Source organism: Lissotriton vulgaris, chromosome 3_2, assembly GCF_964263255.1.
Source record: "Lissotriton vulgaris chromosome 3_2, aLisVul1.2, whole genome shotgun sequence".
Lineage (NCBI taxonomy): Eukaryota > Metazoa > Chordata > Amphibia > Caudata > Salamandridae > Lissotriton > Lissotriton vulgaris.
In genome coordinates this window covers 265,035,537-265,051,652 of record NC_141690.1, presented here as the reverse complement: position 1 = coordinate 265,051,652, position 16,116 = coordinate 265,035,537, and the positions used below count along the sequence as shown (strand labels likewise).

Sequence of the window (16,116 nt, the reverse complement as noted above, 5' to 3'; positions counted from 1 at the left end):
AAACATGGCAACTTTGACTATAAACTTGATTTCTTTTCAAATTGTAACACACGGAATGTCGTGTATTGCATTTGGTGTCCCTGCGGCTTACCCTATATTGGACAAACGCAACAACTAGTAAAGGCCAGAATAGGACAACACCGCAGCCGCATAAGGAAATCTGTTTTGACTGCACCTCTTGTTGCCCACTTCAAAGAGTTAAACCATTCTGCGGATGAAATGAGGTGGCAAGTGATTGATATCGCAACATTACCAGAAAGAGGCGGCGATATTGCCCAAATATTGCAGCGTCGCGAGTGCCATTGGATTGATAAGATCAATTCCATAAATAAAGGTCTTAATACGGCCGATGAATGGAGAGGTTTTGTATCCAATATGACATAGATAATATGTTAGATTCTGTAAACATTCAATTGGTTGACTCGATGGTGTAACATCGTTATTGGGTCTAGTATGTGCAATAATGTAATTCCAAATATTGACATTGTGCATTCAGTGTTTCTGTAAAGAAAGGAGTCTTCTTTTGCAAAATGTTTTTTTAAAAATGTATATATGTGTTAATGCCTGTATATAGTTGTGGCTTCATTATGTTTTCATAAGGGTGGGTGCCCATGAAATTGTAGAGCTCCATTGTAATTCACTGGTTATATAATGCAATTGTGATTTGTTATTTGTAAAATGCTCATTACTTGAACTGGTAGCTATGAAAGAACGAGATATAATACGTAGATATCGGCACAGTGGCCATTTGCAAGAGTAAATACTATGAGGACGCGCAAGTCCTCTTTCTATACTGACACACACCGCCCTTCATGTCATAACGGCGATCACGCCGCCTTCCGTGACACTCCCCTTACTAGAGGTTTGATCGGAGCCGCCATCGAGCAGCACGATTCGAAAGCGCCAAGGTATGTGGAAGCCCTGTAAAAGCCTGTAACTAACTAGGAAAGATAGCGGAAGTATTTCGCTCTACAAGAGCGGTTGACTCAGTTTCACTTTTTATCTTTAGCACACCTGTGAAACTTGGCGGTGGAACGGCATTGACCGCGAATATTCAATATTCAAAAGTAAATAAAACAAAGACACGCTACCAACTGTGGCTACAGTGGTAAGTTGCATTTGTAATTGGGCACCCCCGTTTTTTGAGGACTCAGTCATTTCCAGATATATTACATTGACGCTTGGTCTCTCCCTGTTTCTGACAGTGCCCGGCCGGGTTCACTGTAAGTAAATTCAATTTACTATCACACGCTTGGGCTATCTACACCCTGGTGCAAGGTACAAAACCTCCCTGACTTTATTCATGAATATTATTTATTCATGGCGACTGCCAATAGTTACAAACTATTTTTGTTTCTGTATTTTGATAGATGTCCCTCACTGCCCAGTCCTGATGAGACCTTTATTCTAATGGTCGAAACGCCGTCGACGCTTCAGGAAACAAATCAGACCAACACAGTTTCTATAATTTTATAGCAGCTGGCTAATCATTTGTTGATATAATTGGTTTAGAGTCTAGTTTCCTGTCTTTTGTAAATATTCACAGCTGAAACCTGTATAGTTCACTTTTTTATACACTTTCTTGGTTCACTTATTATTCACTTGGGATACACTACACATGGAATGAGGAGCCGACCTGCTACGCACCCAGGGCCGGACTGGCCCACCGGGCACCAGCCGTTTTAGTGGGATGGCACCTTGGGGGCTGATTTCACTGCCACTGGGGAGAGGTTTTGTTGCTGGGGGGGGGGGGAAAGGGGGGGGCTGATGGCCACATTCCTGCTTGCTGCGCGTGTAAAGAAACAATGTAAAAACAAACGGTTTTAAAGTACGCTTTAAAACCATTTGTTTTTACAACCCAGCCCGTCCACAAACCATGCCAGCCCACACTAGGAAGCGTCTGAATGTACTACTGTTCACTGGCTATGCAGTTTTCTGCTCATGGGTTCCCTAGTTTAGGTGAGGTAACGTCAATTTTTGCGGATGTTGTGTGGGTGACAACTTAAAATAGTCTTTATTGATATCTCCCTGCCATAAAGCAAAAAATATGCGTGTTGACTAATAAACCCCGCTTCTCTTTTCCATTGACATGTTTCGGCGCTTGTATATTGCGCCTTTAGTGCCAGGAGTCTTCCTCTGGTCTATAGGTCTTTCTATCTCACATCAATATAGTGCAACAGTTCCTGGGTCAAAGGCCATGCTATGCAAGTACATTCAATATATCCTTTGTTTTTTGATAAGATGGGGAATCAGCCCTAAGAACACCCCTTCTTCCAGCCAGTGACCTTGAGCAAGCTTTCATCCATCAAAGGAAGGTTACAACCAGAGCAGCAACAACTCCAGCTTCCCCCATTGCAGGACGTGTAGAAACCGGACAGTAGCAGTGCACGCTTTGCTTCCTCGCAGGACACACACTCGTATAACAAGCATTCATGCCAAGGACAGAAAGCAGTAAATTCAATCTCCTAGTCTCTGAGGACCAGAGTCAGCAGCGAGGACTGGTGCAAGCTTCCAATGCTCACAGAACATGTACAATCAAGGAAGGAGAGCCATGTAGGTAACAGCCAGATCTCTGGTGCTCAGCTCACTGAGAGGAATGTAGAGGGGGACGAGTGAGTGTATATGTGAGTTCTGACTCCAGGCTCAGCATCCAGAGAGTCCTGTTGGTCCAGTTGCAGTCCTTGCGGTCACTGCTGCAGCTCCTGATGTCATATCCTGTGCACATTTGTCAATGCTCCTCAGATCTCCTAAGCTGTGCCCTTGCTCTACCAACAAAGAGACCTTCGCTTCTCGCAGTGTGAACTGGGAGGAGGCAGAGGCACGCGCCTAGTATGGCCATTTAAGGGTAACGTCTCTCCATTGACCCTTCTCTTTATATTCCCACTTCCTATTAAATATTCTCTCTCTTCTCTCTCTCTCTATCTATCTCTTTCTATCTTTCTCTCTTTCTCATTTCTCTCTCTCTCTCTTTTCTCTCTTTCTCTCTCTTTGTCTCTTCTCTCTCTCTCACTCTCTCTCTCTCCACTACCCAACACCTGCTTCTGTCAAATTTGTAGCTTCCACCTTTTTTATTTTTTCTTCTCTCCCCCTCTTTCTTCTTCTCCTCTTTGGATTACATGTGTCTCTTCTTTTCAAATACATTTCTCTCTCTCATCAGTCTCTTCTCATGTTCAGGTTTTCATATTTTTTGCTTACCCTTAACTCCCTCACAGTCTTCATTTACAAAAGCCTTTTTCTTGTCCTTTCTGTTGAAACTTACTCTATGATACTTACCTTCTGCCACACTGTTCTTAATTTCCCCACTCTCTCCCCACCGTCTCTCATCTATCCCCTCTCTTACCTCCTCCTCTCTGCTACTTCAATCAACCTCGGCACAAGGATTTTTACCATCTAAGGTCAAGATATATGTGTCTGTCCCACCCTCTCTAGGTGCCAGCTTTGCTGCTTGTACTGGTAATATAGCACCCCCTGCTGAGGGCAGCCTAGGCCTCTCCTGTGTCTCACACCTGTGTCACACACCATCCACTATTCACACAGCTACTCTCTTAAACTCTTTATCATTCTTCCTACTTCCTCTTCTTCAACATTTGTTCCTCACACTTTCCCTCCTCACCTCTCCACCCCTTGCTCTTTCTTACATGGTGTTTTCTGCCACACTTCTCGTGCTATTCCTCTGTGCTTCCATCTCTGTCCACACTCTGTTACTCTGCTCTCTCAATCCCTCTCACATTCCTCAAGCTCACCACACGCTACTCTTCCTCACAGTCACCTCACTAATGCACAACCGACACTATTTCATCACAACTTCCTTTCACCTTTCCTCTTGTCTCACCTTCCTCTCTTCTCTTAAAACTCCTCTGTTCTGTCCCACACAGTACTCTTCCCTTCCCATTCTCCCTCACACACCCTCACCTCTCAATGACATGCTTCCTCACAGACACACATGCACACTTCCCCTTCCCTCACCAACCACATGTGCTTGTCCTTCTCACACACTTAACCTCCCTCACGCTGCACCCTCTCTTGCTCGTGGTCCTGTCTTTCGCACAAGTAGGTTCACTTTTCCCCGGTCTCCCTTACACGGCCCCATACCCTCAGGGATGGCTGTGTTTTATATCCTCCAATCAGCGGCAAAACGATAAATTATCATTTTTTAAATGACGCTGGTAGGAAATCTGTATTGCCCAATTCTGCAAAATCGACTTGGTTGCCCAGCTGTTGAGGCATCCCGTGCTGCTGCGTTGCGGCCTTGACTCAATCCAGTGACGATTTCAAGATGGAGCATGGCTACTTACGTGAGAAAATGGATTAAAAGGGTCGGGGCCACTTTCAAATTAAATGTTTGGTTTTTCACACATCGAGACAGAGCTGTGAAATACCAGATCATTGTGCTTCGAAGCGACCCTGCCACAGCCTAAGGGGCATATTTACGAGTTTGTCGCGCAGCGCAGCGCTGCGCAGCACAAGTCGCCCTGCTGCGCGGCGTGACAGGGAAAGGCCAGAAATGCACCGTATATGAAAGAATACTATGCATTTGTGCCTTTTCCTTTACGCTGGCGCTAGTTTGTCTGCATAGTGGCGACGCAGGCCCCTTTGCACCATGATACAAGGCGCGTGGGTTTTAAGGTGGATTGTTTTTCTGCAGCAAGAGGCCCCTTCCTGCACATAAACAATCCCCTGAGGCATTGTCCTCTTTGTAAGTGTGCTGCGCAATGCTGCGCATGCAGACAGAGTGAAACACAAGGAGAAATAAACATATTTCTCCTCGTAACATCTCACCTGTAGATGCGTAGGTTTTTGGAGCATTCGCAGGTTTACAAATCCTTGTAAATCCGGATGCAGCTGCTTTTGTTACAGGGAGCCAATATTTCAGCTATGCTGCAAATACTGCCCCCGGTAACAAAGAAGGCCCCACACGGGTCCAAAACAGGCCCCTACCCTGCCGACCTACTGGGGAAACGCCCGGTGCTCGCTACGGCCAGGCTGGCCCTGGTTCTGGGGTGCCAAACCACGTGTTTCTCTGGTAAGACTAGTAGGGCAAGTGAGGCACTATAGCTAGCCGCACTCGTAGCTACTGAGGGAATATGGCGACTCAGTCCTTACATACTGATGTTCTTTGGTGCCAAGCATATTTCAGTTCCTGAGCAGAATCTCAGAAACCATTACGCCTGCTCTGCGGAGGCATAAGGTTTCGGCACTGCCCGAAGTTTACGTGATTTTGTAAATCTGGGGCAGTTTCAAACCCCATGGGTGTTGCGTGGAAACAGCCGCTGCGACGCCCATGGAACGCCCCTTCGACGCAGAGTGAGGCAAGAGACTTGCTCGGCCTTGCCGTACTCCACATCCTTGAGGCCATGTTAAAGCCACGCAGGGTGGCTTTGGGTCGCCTCATGGATATGATTGAGAGGCCGGAGCCGCCGGAGCGTCACAAATAAGCCCCATGAAGTCTAGTGTTGCCAAAGCCATTTGTCTCGGTTTACCCCCAGTGGTACATGTATGTTTCTGTCGATGTCAAACTCTTCCAGACGGCAGGTGTACTGTAGTCTCTAGGGAGGCTGCACACATGCTCCCAGACATCCATTGTGGAATGTTGGCACCATGGGGGGCATATACCCATCCCCACACCTCTAAACTGTAAGGCCAACACACCAAACCCCAAGCATCCTCACAGAGCATGTGTGTGAAACCTGCCACCTGGAGCACCGCCCCCTCAGGTACACTGAGCACCTCAGAGCACACACCTGAGACCCCAAAGGGCCGCCGTAGGCCAAGGGTCAGCTTCTTCATGTTGGTCTCCTTCAGGTCCATGCGCCCCACGCGCACAATCTGGCAAACCAGGTAGAGCTTCTCCCGGTTCAGGTCTTTGCTTCCCAGATCCTGCAAAGACATGGAGTGAAAGAACAAGGGGATGAGTATAAATGGAGGAGAGGAGATGGGGAGGGGCAGGGGTGGGGGATGGGGAAAGGAGAGGAGAGGGGAGGGCCAGGTGAGGGGAGGGGAGAGGGGGAAAGGAGGGGAGGAGTAAAGAGGAGAGGATAGGAGCGAGGAGGGTCAGGGAGGCAGGGGGAGGGGAGGGTAGGGTAGGGGGTAGAGGGAGGGTGTGTAAAGGGAGAGGGAGAAGTAGAGGGAGAGGGAGACGAAGAAGGAAGGGAAGGGGAAGAGGGAAAAAGAAGCAGAGAGGAGTGGGAAGATGTGGACAGCTGTTGGAATTGAGAAAGAAAGAGAATTAGTCAGGAAGAGTGGGAATACATGAATGGATACATTAAGATCCAATAGCAAGAAGAAAGAAGGGAGAAGCAAAAAGCAGAGGGAATAAGGTGAGGATACAGGAGACAACGGGGGAGTTGCAGAGGAACACAGGAGGAGATAAAGTTACTGAGATGAAAAGGAACCTGCAGGTGGTGGTGAGGTGAGAAAGACGTGCAAAGGTGGAGATGTGAGTCGTCTATGTAAACATAGTGGAGAGATGGGGGGTTAAAGCTGCCAGAGACTCAGTATATGAAATACACCAAATAGAAATGATATTTCGATTGTCCTATATGGTCCTACCCCAGTCTATATGTGATGCCATACCTAGGTTTGCAAGGATAGTAAGACAGACAGTGAACACTGTACCTCTCCATAGGGCACAATGGGACCGGGCGGGTCTTTACACGTTCAGGGTTTGAGTCCAGTGAAAGGAGGAAGATTAAGGGTGCCCAGGACTCGAGTCCGCCCTGGGTGTCCTCTCCTCTAACACTGTCCTAACACTGCCCCAAGTCTGCTCAGGAGGATGGACAGCTGATCTAACAGGTGGGAAGCAAAGACACATGTAAGAAGCAATAAACACCTATGTTCCTTGTTCCAAAAATCTTATGTTGGTGATGTGAAGACCCTTTTTGTGAGACCCTTGCTCTGGTGCTTACATGCAGTGGCAGCTCCTCCGCTAAGGAGCAGGGGCGTTGCCCCACTGCTTTTTTTCAGTGAAAGTCAGAGAAAACAAAATGATGATAACTTGTGTTATTATAATTTAATTTTCTTCTACTTCCGCCCACAGCTTTGCGTGAGGGGCAGGGGCAGGGTCAGGGGAAGAGGGGTGTGTAATGACTCCGGGGACGGCCCTCTCGGGATGCCCAAAACAGTCATGCGCACTTCGCATGTTCTCCATGCAGGCTGCATTACAGACTATGTGGAGAACATGCCCGGGCCTCCAGTCAGCCCCTGAGCGCTGAAACACGGCACTCATACCGATCACAACTCTGCTAAGGCAGCGTTGTGATTGGCTGACTGGGAGCCTGGGTGTGCTTCTTGTGGCCGAGCGAGGGGGGACAACGAAGGAGAGGCGGTCAAGGAAGCAGCAAAAAGGTAAGGTTTTAATTTTTTATTCAATTTTTTCATAGCCACTTCCCCCACGTCCTCCCTCCCGCATCTTCCCCCCTACCTCCCACGTCTTTCACCTCTCCCGCCCTCCTACCTTCAATCGGTGCCGACCGCACCTGCTTACATGAGGTACAGTGCTATCTACCCACAGAGACCTTCCTCTAGTGCTTACATGAGGTACAGCGCTGCTGTCTACCTTCCAGATCCGTTCTCTGGGGCTTACATTAGGTGCACTGTGACTTTATTCCAGTGAGATGCAAAGCTGTTACAGAGTTGAGTGTAGCCAGGCCGAATTTGAGCGCGCTAAGGGCTAGTCACTCTGTTGAAACTACTGGGGTTAGAAATGCTGAGGTGAAAAGTGAGTGTCAGGGTTTAAACATGAATGAAGCATGGATGCCTGGGCAGGGACGGCTCCTCCATGTGGGCAGAGGAGCGTCGCCCCACTGCTTTCTTCTAGTGCGAGAAGCAGAAACATAAAATGGTTTTATAAATACCATTTTATGTTTCTGGGTCTCGTACTGCGAGAAAGCAGAAGGGTTTGGTTGGGGGGGGGGGGGGGTGGCGATTCTGCTCTAGGGCAGGGAGGGAGTGGCTTGCCCACTGCTGAGAGCGTTAACTGCTCAGTCGGCCCTCTGGGAGCGGGCATGATCAAACCTGTCATGCGCTCTCTGCCTTTTCTATATGTAGGCTGCATGCAACTTACATAGAGAAAATGGCCTCTCCATAGACGTCTGGCTAGTTGGCGTCCCGACCAATCACAATGCTGCCTTTGCAGCGTTGTATTGGCTTTGGGGAGGGGAGGGAGGCTTCCTGCTTCCAGGAGATGAGACCACGACGCTGGACCGGGATGGTGAAGGTAAGTTAACTTTTTTTAAATTTATTTTTATTTTAAATTAATTCTCCCTCCCCACGTGACCCCTGACCCGCAGAACCCACCGCCTCCCCACCCGCAAATCATGCCTGCCATGACTGGACCTGGGTAGGTGTTTCTCACCGTGAAGATGACCTTGAGGTTGTTCCAGAGCTGCAGGTCTTTGGGTCCCCCGGTGCTGGACCAGCGGATGAGGTAGTTCTCACTGGAAGAGAAAAGACACGTTCACGAGGGCTTTGAGGGTATAAATGAGGCTGCGGGGCAACTGTGCAAAGAAACAGAGCATGTGGGGAAAATAGAAAAGAAATGATGGACACTCTATTCCACGGCCATTACAACTCACAGCGCAGAAACAAAATGTGTGGAAATGTACTAAAACAGTGATGGAATCAGAAAATATGGTGGTGGCATAAATCCATAGGGATGGAGCTTCAAACACAGAGTCTGGCCCTTAATTCATACTTTTATTGACTAAGAGGCTGCATTTTAAAATATCTTACAGGGTTTAAACCCCTGTTACAGACATCATTGTGCACCACTGATACTGCAACACCCTCCCATAGAAAATAATGGAGACAGGGACTTAAAATCATGTACTTCGCCATACGGAGATCTCTGCCTTGACTGTGGAGTCTCCATATGTTAAAGTATAGAGAAAAGTAAAAAAATATGTTTAACTCAATAGTAAAAATATATTTTTGTTAAAGATTATTGTAAACTAACTTTCTATATTTTATATTTTAAATTTAAGATAAAAGAATAAAATTGCTACAGTATTAGTAAATGAATTATTTCTCTGACTTTTAAAATAAAAAATAAATTCCTTCTTTAAAAAAATAATTATTTGATTATGCATTAATAATTATTAAAAGAAATGTGTTAAAAAATTACAAGCAAGTTTATTACATCTTGTTAAAATGCAATCTTACATTAATTTTTAATAAAAAAATGATTAAAATATTTTACAATTAGATTATATTACATATGTTTTATTTTTTTATTTTTTACAATAAATTATATTTATTTATATTTTAACTGTTTTAAGCAATTTATTTTAATTCAACATTGTTTCCCAAGGGGGTTTTAAGTCCCTAACTCTTACATTTACTATGTTCTTAGTGCTTGGCACATCCTAGATGTCTTTCTTATGAGAAGGCTATCCAGGTGAAAGGTCATATCTGCAGATATTCACCTTAATCTGCTAATGAGAGTTGTCCATGCTGATGGATAGCTTCCAGCTGCTGCACGCCCAGGCACTAGTGACGTCATGCATCTAGGAAACTTGTTTTTAAGGGGCCCCTGCTTAGTACTCAGCTACTATCTGCAGGCACCAACTCTAACCCGTTAAAAACTGTGAAGTTCATATTGCGCTATTCCCATCACGCACCACGGGGAACGCCGCGATGAGTCCAGGGTGACCCCCGTGTGGCACGACTGTCCATATGCATCACTTAAGGCCAGGAAAGATGGCTTATGGAGGTGAGCAGTCAGAGTGCATCCCTACAGTGGTGAGCAATCCCTGGTGCCTTTGGACCACAAGACCTCCAAAAACAATGCCCTAACTTCACTGATCAATCACTGCCACGAACAATACCTTGTTTTCACTGATACATCACTACAACAGACTATACCAAACGTTTACTGGCCCACTAATGCCTCAAACTATACCCTAGCCTTGCGCTGATCCATCACTACCACAAACAGTACCCTACACTTGCACTGACCCATCCCTGCAACAAACAATACCCTACACTGCACTGACCCATCCCTACCACAAACAGTACCCTACACTGCACTGATCCATCCCTACCACACACAATACCCTACCCTTGCACTGACCCATCCCTGCCACAAAAAATACCCTACACTTGCACTAATCCATCCCTGCTACAAACAATACCCTACCCTTTTACTGACCCATCCCTGCCATAAACAGTACCCTGCCCTTGCACTGATCCATCCCTACCACAAACAATACCCTAGCCTTGCACTGATCCATCTCTACCACAAACAGTACCCTGCCCTTGCACTGATCCATTCCTCCTACAAACTATACCCTACCATTGCGCTGATCCATCACTAACACAAACAGTACCCTACACATGCACTGATCCATCTCTACCACAAACAATACCCTGCCCTTGCACTGATCCATTCCTCCTACAAACTATACCCTACCATTGCGCTGATCCATCACTAACACAAACAGTACCCTACACATGCACTGATCCATCCCTACCACAAACAATACCCTACACTGCACTGATCCATCCCTGCAACAAACAATACCCTACACTGCACTGATCCATCCCTACCACAAACAATACCCTACACTGCACTGACCCATCCCTACCACAAACAGTACCCTGCCCATGCACTGATCCATCCCTGCCACAAACAATACCCTAGCCTTGCACCAGTCTATCACTACCACAAACAGTACCCTGCATGCACCGATCCATCACTACCCCAAACAATTCTCTACGTGCACCAATCCATTACTACCACAAACAGTGCCATACTTCCACAAATCCACCAATACCACAAACAGTACCCTACTTGCAATGGTCCATCACTACCCATCAGCATTTTACATTCTGACCATCTTCAGGAGTGAATTAAAAGTGAAGTGCATATTATTCGTGCATGGATTCAGTGCGCCCAGCCAGCTCTGCCTTCCATTTTGTTTTCTGAATTGAAAAGTGTGGAGAGGAAAGACTACACTTGGAACCTTTGCCTAATTTTTAATTATGATTTGCTGTTATGCTAATAATGTATTTTGAAAAGTTTATGCATTCCCAAGAGGTGCAATGGCTTCCAACATGTGGCAATTACATTGTATAATTGCCCCTCTAAAACATATTGGCTGATGTTCTGAAAGAGCCCACACGGGATTTGCAAATATTTCAGAAGAAGTAAGATTGAGGTCCAGCAGGGATCCTCCTCATTGGAAGAGCCATGATGGTCACCATTAGACCCTTGGCTTCAGAGTGGAAGAAGGAACAGATATACATCCTCTCACCTTCAAGACCATGCTATGACCAGTCCAACTTCACATTTATGATTAGGGCTCCCGGTTTTATGCTATTTATTTTTTTGTCATTTCCGTCTGTATTTATCCATATTTGTTTTCTGTTAATATTATCTGTATATATTCATATTTATTTTGTTTTTTGTGAGAAAAAAAATCAGCTAAAACTAGTATATTTCCACATTTATTTAACCAATCAATATGCACTCTTGCTTGAACACCTGCCAGGTTTCAGTGATATGGACATCCGCAGAAGATACATCAATGCACTCAAATGAAAAAATCAAATTTCAGTATCACCCTTGTGCATTTCTCCTGCTGTGCATATCTACTGCTGTTTAAGCCTCGTTAATAAAATTCCTTTCTTTTGTAAACCCCTTTACCTATCAATCCACACAGCTATTGGCCTGGCAGTCATGGCAGAGAGTATTTAGAATCACTCAAAAAGTAACGCACTTTCCGCCGTGATCCAAATTTAAAAATAAATACAGACAAGAATAAAAAAATCTGTCTGTATCTGTAAAAATCAGTAAAAATAGTTAACAGGGAGTCTTATTTATAATCCATGTTTGGTGACGTTTCATCCAACAATCGATCACCGTGAAGGGTGCTTGTTGTGGCCGGCTTCTGACTGTTGATCAGTGTGACCACTTACATACCACGGTTTGTGTTGCAAAGTCGCTACAGTCTGTGGGTGTCAGGTATGAGCGTTGTAAGCGAGTAATTCATCAATTCACTCAAACCCCCACCCAGGATCTAGAGGAAGGACCTCCAACCTTTTCTGTGGCAAGAGCTACTTATGTTCAATGGAAATCATCTTGAGTTACTATTATTAATAGTGACCACTTCAGACACGACTACCTTAGTGGACGCTCTTTGCAGAATGACCATCAGTGGCCTCCTCTGGCCCCGGACAGGGTTGCCAGTGGTAATGAGGACGAGGCGTTATTAATTTGGAAAGCCTCTTCATGGGTAATACATGACAGCCATAGCTACAACATCCCTGGCACCAAGGTAGTAATGTTAGTAATATATCCTCAATGCTGGATGATTTATCACTCAATATCAACTTTAAAAATGTTTCAGAAATCCAACTATTTTCTCTCAGGCATCAGCTTGTGAGTGAACCCAAGATATGGAATGGTGCACCACCCGTTAAGTGAAGATAGTTTTTCAATAAGTCATATAGTCTTGATTAGGTTGTCTTAATGAATCCTTTATTTTCATAAGAATCCAAATACAGAAAATTGCCAGCCAACGCGTTTCGTTCCTACGCAATGAACTTCTTCAGGGCATACAGTGATGTATGGTCCTGGGAGAGAATGCACATGTACAGTATGGCTGCGTGGGCCTCCTTGATAAGGGCCAGCATGAGCTGAATCTGTGTGGAAATAACTGCAGCCGTCAGCATGCATTTTTTGTCTTGAATACACTCTTCAGTGTTGGGATATATTTATTCAAGCAAGCAAAAGACATTTATGGGTAGCTGGAGTGTTAGTAGTACTCAGAAGCTACTCCTTGTTGGAGAAGAGATCAAAGTGCACAAGTGTGAAACAGAAAGGACCACCTAGAACATAGACCTTCCTTACCACAACCTGTTGACGGATAATTAATTACAACCTCTACAAACAAAGCACAAAATGTGACCATAAACTCCATGTGAAGTCCTAGAAGTTTCCTCAAGCTTTGTGGCTGGAGATGTCAGTGATAACTCCTCTCCACTCAGAGCTGGCTCTCGAGGTTTGTTGCACGGGTTCTCTGGCAGGAGATATATTTACTGTCATCATTGGCAGGAGCCATAAGGCTTCCTGAAGGAAGAAGAGTCTCGAACTTCCTCTCTATGGGCCCGATTCACAAAAGTAATCTGAGACAAAATCCTAAACTTACTACTTTTGGTATTCACAGAAGGCATTTAGCAGTAGTAAAGTTAGGATTCCTAACTAATATTTGTTTTTTGTTTGAAGTGGAGTGATTATTTAACCAATCTAAAGAGATAGGAAGGAAAGGGGATGGAGGGGGAACAGTGAAAAGCAGGGGTGCTCACACTGCTGCCCTAGTGGTTGTGCCAGATGAATCCCGGATCTGTCCCATCACTAACACTGGGTAAACCAAGCAATCTGGTTTGCCGCCATTATCCCACACAAACATGTGCACGGACCATGCATCAACTTTAAGGTGCAGCCAACACTGCGATTGCCTCAGGGATCTGCCAATAAACTGGGCCTGGGCATTGAACTCCTCTCTGTTCGCAGAGTTTTCAATAGTTTTCTTGCACTTCGTGTAGCTCGTGGGGTGCAAAAAAAACCCTATTTGGGTAGTGAAGCGGAGCTTTTTCCCCGCTCGCGTTCGCGAACAATAAGCTTGCAAGGGTTGAATTTCTACCCAAGCTGCAGAAAGACTAACGTGAACAGCAGTTCGCACTACACTCCGCCACTTGCGGAAGTTTGGGAAGCAAAGGCGCACGCGCTGAACAGAGACACTTTTGATATGCGGAAACACACACTTGAGAGTGAGATTGTTGAAGATGAAAACTGTTGTGTGCCTGCTTATTCCTACCATTGTCGCAGTTTTATGGTAGTGTGGTACCACTGCATAGCATCAAAAAAGTTACCACCAGCAAAAGGCTTCTGGTAATAGAGAGCATTCAAATGTGGTAATACCATGTGTAACAACAGGAGTGGTATTTGCACCCATTGCTCTGCATTATTTACTGAATTTTATTGCACTGGTGTTCTTAATTCGGGAGTAATAATATACTCCAGGCGGTTACCATCCCAGCATTTAGCAGCCAACACTAAATTAGGGTCTCGTGCGGCACTTTTTTATTTTTCCTGTCAGTGACAAAAACACCTGGCCGCATGTGTGGGTGTTAAGGTTAAAGAAAGCACAAGTAATTGCTAAAAGCATTAAACTCAAGTTAAAAGTGAAGCCTGGCTCATTAAACCGAGAGTTTTACTATCACTGACAAAGTTATTGCTAAGGGAACATCAACCCTGGCGGAACAGCTGGAGCAGGCCTTCTGGGGAGCTGCAAACTTTTACTTAAGAAGGAAGAGATTCAATCCAAAAGCCTCACATCTTGAGCCTACTGTGGGCTGATGCTGGGCTGAGAACTCACAGTTTTTAGGTCTCGCGACCTATCGATGTGCGCAAGCGCATCGAGCGGAGCGAGAATTCATGTGGCGAAAACATCTTCAAACCAAAGGGCTTTCAGCCCCGCGGTTTTCATGAAGTTCACGTGAACATGCACGCGCATCGCATGCAAGCCCAGCCTCTCCCGCCCCCATCCGGCATCAGGCTTCTCCTCCCCTAGCAGCACTCCTCCCACACCAGCAACTCCCCCCTCCCACACCAGCACCTCCCCTCTCTCTCCACGCAATCACAGCCTCCCCCTCCCACACCAGCACCTCCCCCCTCCCACACCAGCACCTCCCCTCTCTCTCCACGCAATCACAGCCTCCCCCTCCCACACCAGCACCTCCCCCCTCCCACACCAGCACCTCCCCTCTCTCTCCACGCAATCACAGCCTTGCCGCACTGCCGAGCCTGTCCCAACAACACAACCCAGCTCCGTCACATGGCTTCTGCTTTGCTCACTTTCGCTCTCCTCAACCCTTCCACTCTTGTTTATATTTTACTCGGCCTCAGCACGTTGTGCAGGCCTGTTTCGGTACTTGGTCGTCTTTCAGTGTGGTGCTCTTTATAACATGCTCATATCTGCTCATCATGGCCGATGTTATCGATCCAAACTGCTAAATCATGTCCACCATGTGATGTGGTAAGTTTGAGTGCGCTGTATCTAAATATTCAGGCACCTCGTCATTCCTTACACGTTTGTATCTTCCTGTATTATTTTTTTTATCTCAGAAGCGTGTTTTGATTCTGTTGCATGTGTTACAGAATGTCAGCACCGCCTTGAGCCAGTGCAACAAAAGCACTCTTTCATTATTCCTCCACAGTGTTGGCCGTTTCCTGTTAAGCTTGATCTGTTTCATATCTGCATCCGTAGTGATTTCTGGTGTGTGTGCTCACTTTACAGTCAGTTCCACCAAGCTCTGACCTTAATGCAAGATCGTACAGTCATGTTCATTAAGCAGCATCCCCTTCTCACCTACCATTTTCAGAGGGGGTGTTAATCCCTTCTGTAATTCTACCCTGGTCTATTTTTGTTACAACATTCAATTTTGCGATTGAATTATTGACGTCTTCCCCCAGGCATCGCATGCAAGCCCAGCCTCTCGCATTCCCAGGCTCTCCCACCCCCATCCGGCATCAGGCACTCCTCCCACACCTCACGGACATCTGTTCACTTCTCCTCCCCCTCCCCAGCTAGCTTCCCCCAGGCCCCTGCTGCTTCACACTCTCATTGCCGTTGGCCCCCTCCCATGCCCGCCGTGTCGGATTTCTCCTCCCCCCTCCCCTTCTCTGCCTTGCTTTTTAATGTCTTACTCTCCTCTGTCCTGCCAAACCTATTTCCTTTTTTCCCCTCATCCTCTTCAGTCCCCTTCTGCCCTCTATCAAGCCGACTCCCGCATTCACTCCTCTCCTCTCTCGCCCTCAACTTACCCAGTATTCTCACCCCCTCCACTCCATGCTCCCCTCGGCCCACCTCACCCCTCTTCCTGGTGACTGCTCTCTGCTGCTTGCCCTCAGCTTCCAGAATCTCCCTCCTCTCTCGTGGTTCCTGGAAACACTTCATAGACTGGACTGGCATCCCGGCAAATCCCGACAGCCAGATTCACCACGTGCCGGGGTCGAGCAGATTAAAAAATCACTGCACTGTGCCTGGATATCTTTTAAAGGGTCTTAAAGCGCTGTCGGGCACGCTCAATGCTGCAGACAACCAGTTTGTTCAT

The 16,116-nt window shown here is 46.3% G+C and overlaps 1 protein-coding gene across 1 annotated transcript in view; it reads right to left on the bottom strand.

Annotated features, from left to right (window-relative positions):
* LOC147725648 (dedicator of cytokinesis protein 2-like) overlaps positions 1–16,116 on the bottom strand; it is a 1,712,066-nt gene that overhangs the window by 1,350,879 nt on the left and 345,071 nt on the right. Inside the window, exons 9-10 of the mRNA XM_086964476.1 lie at positions 8,354–8,435; positions 5,742–5,877 (exon numbers count right to left, since the gene is read on the bottom strand). Of these exons, the coding sequence (XP_086820602.1) occupies positions 5,742–5,877; positions 8,354–8,435 (218 nt within the window). The remainder of the gene's footprint in view (positions 1–5,741; positions 5,878–8,353; positions 8,436–16,116) is intronic.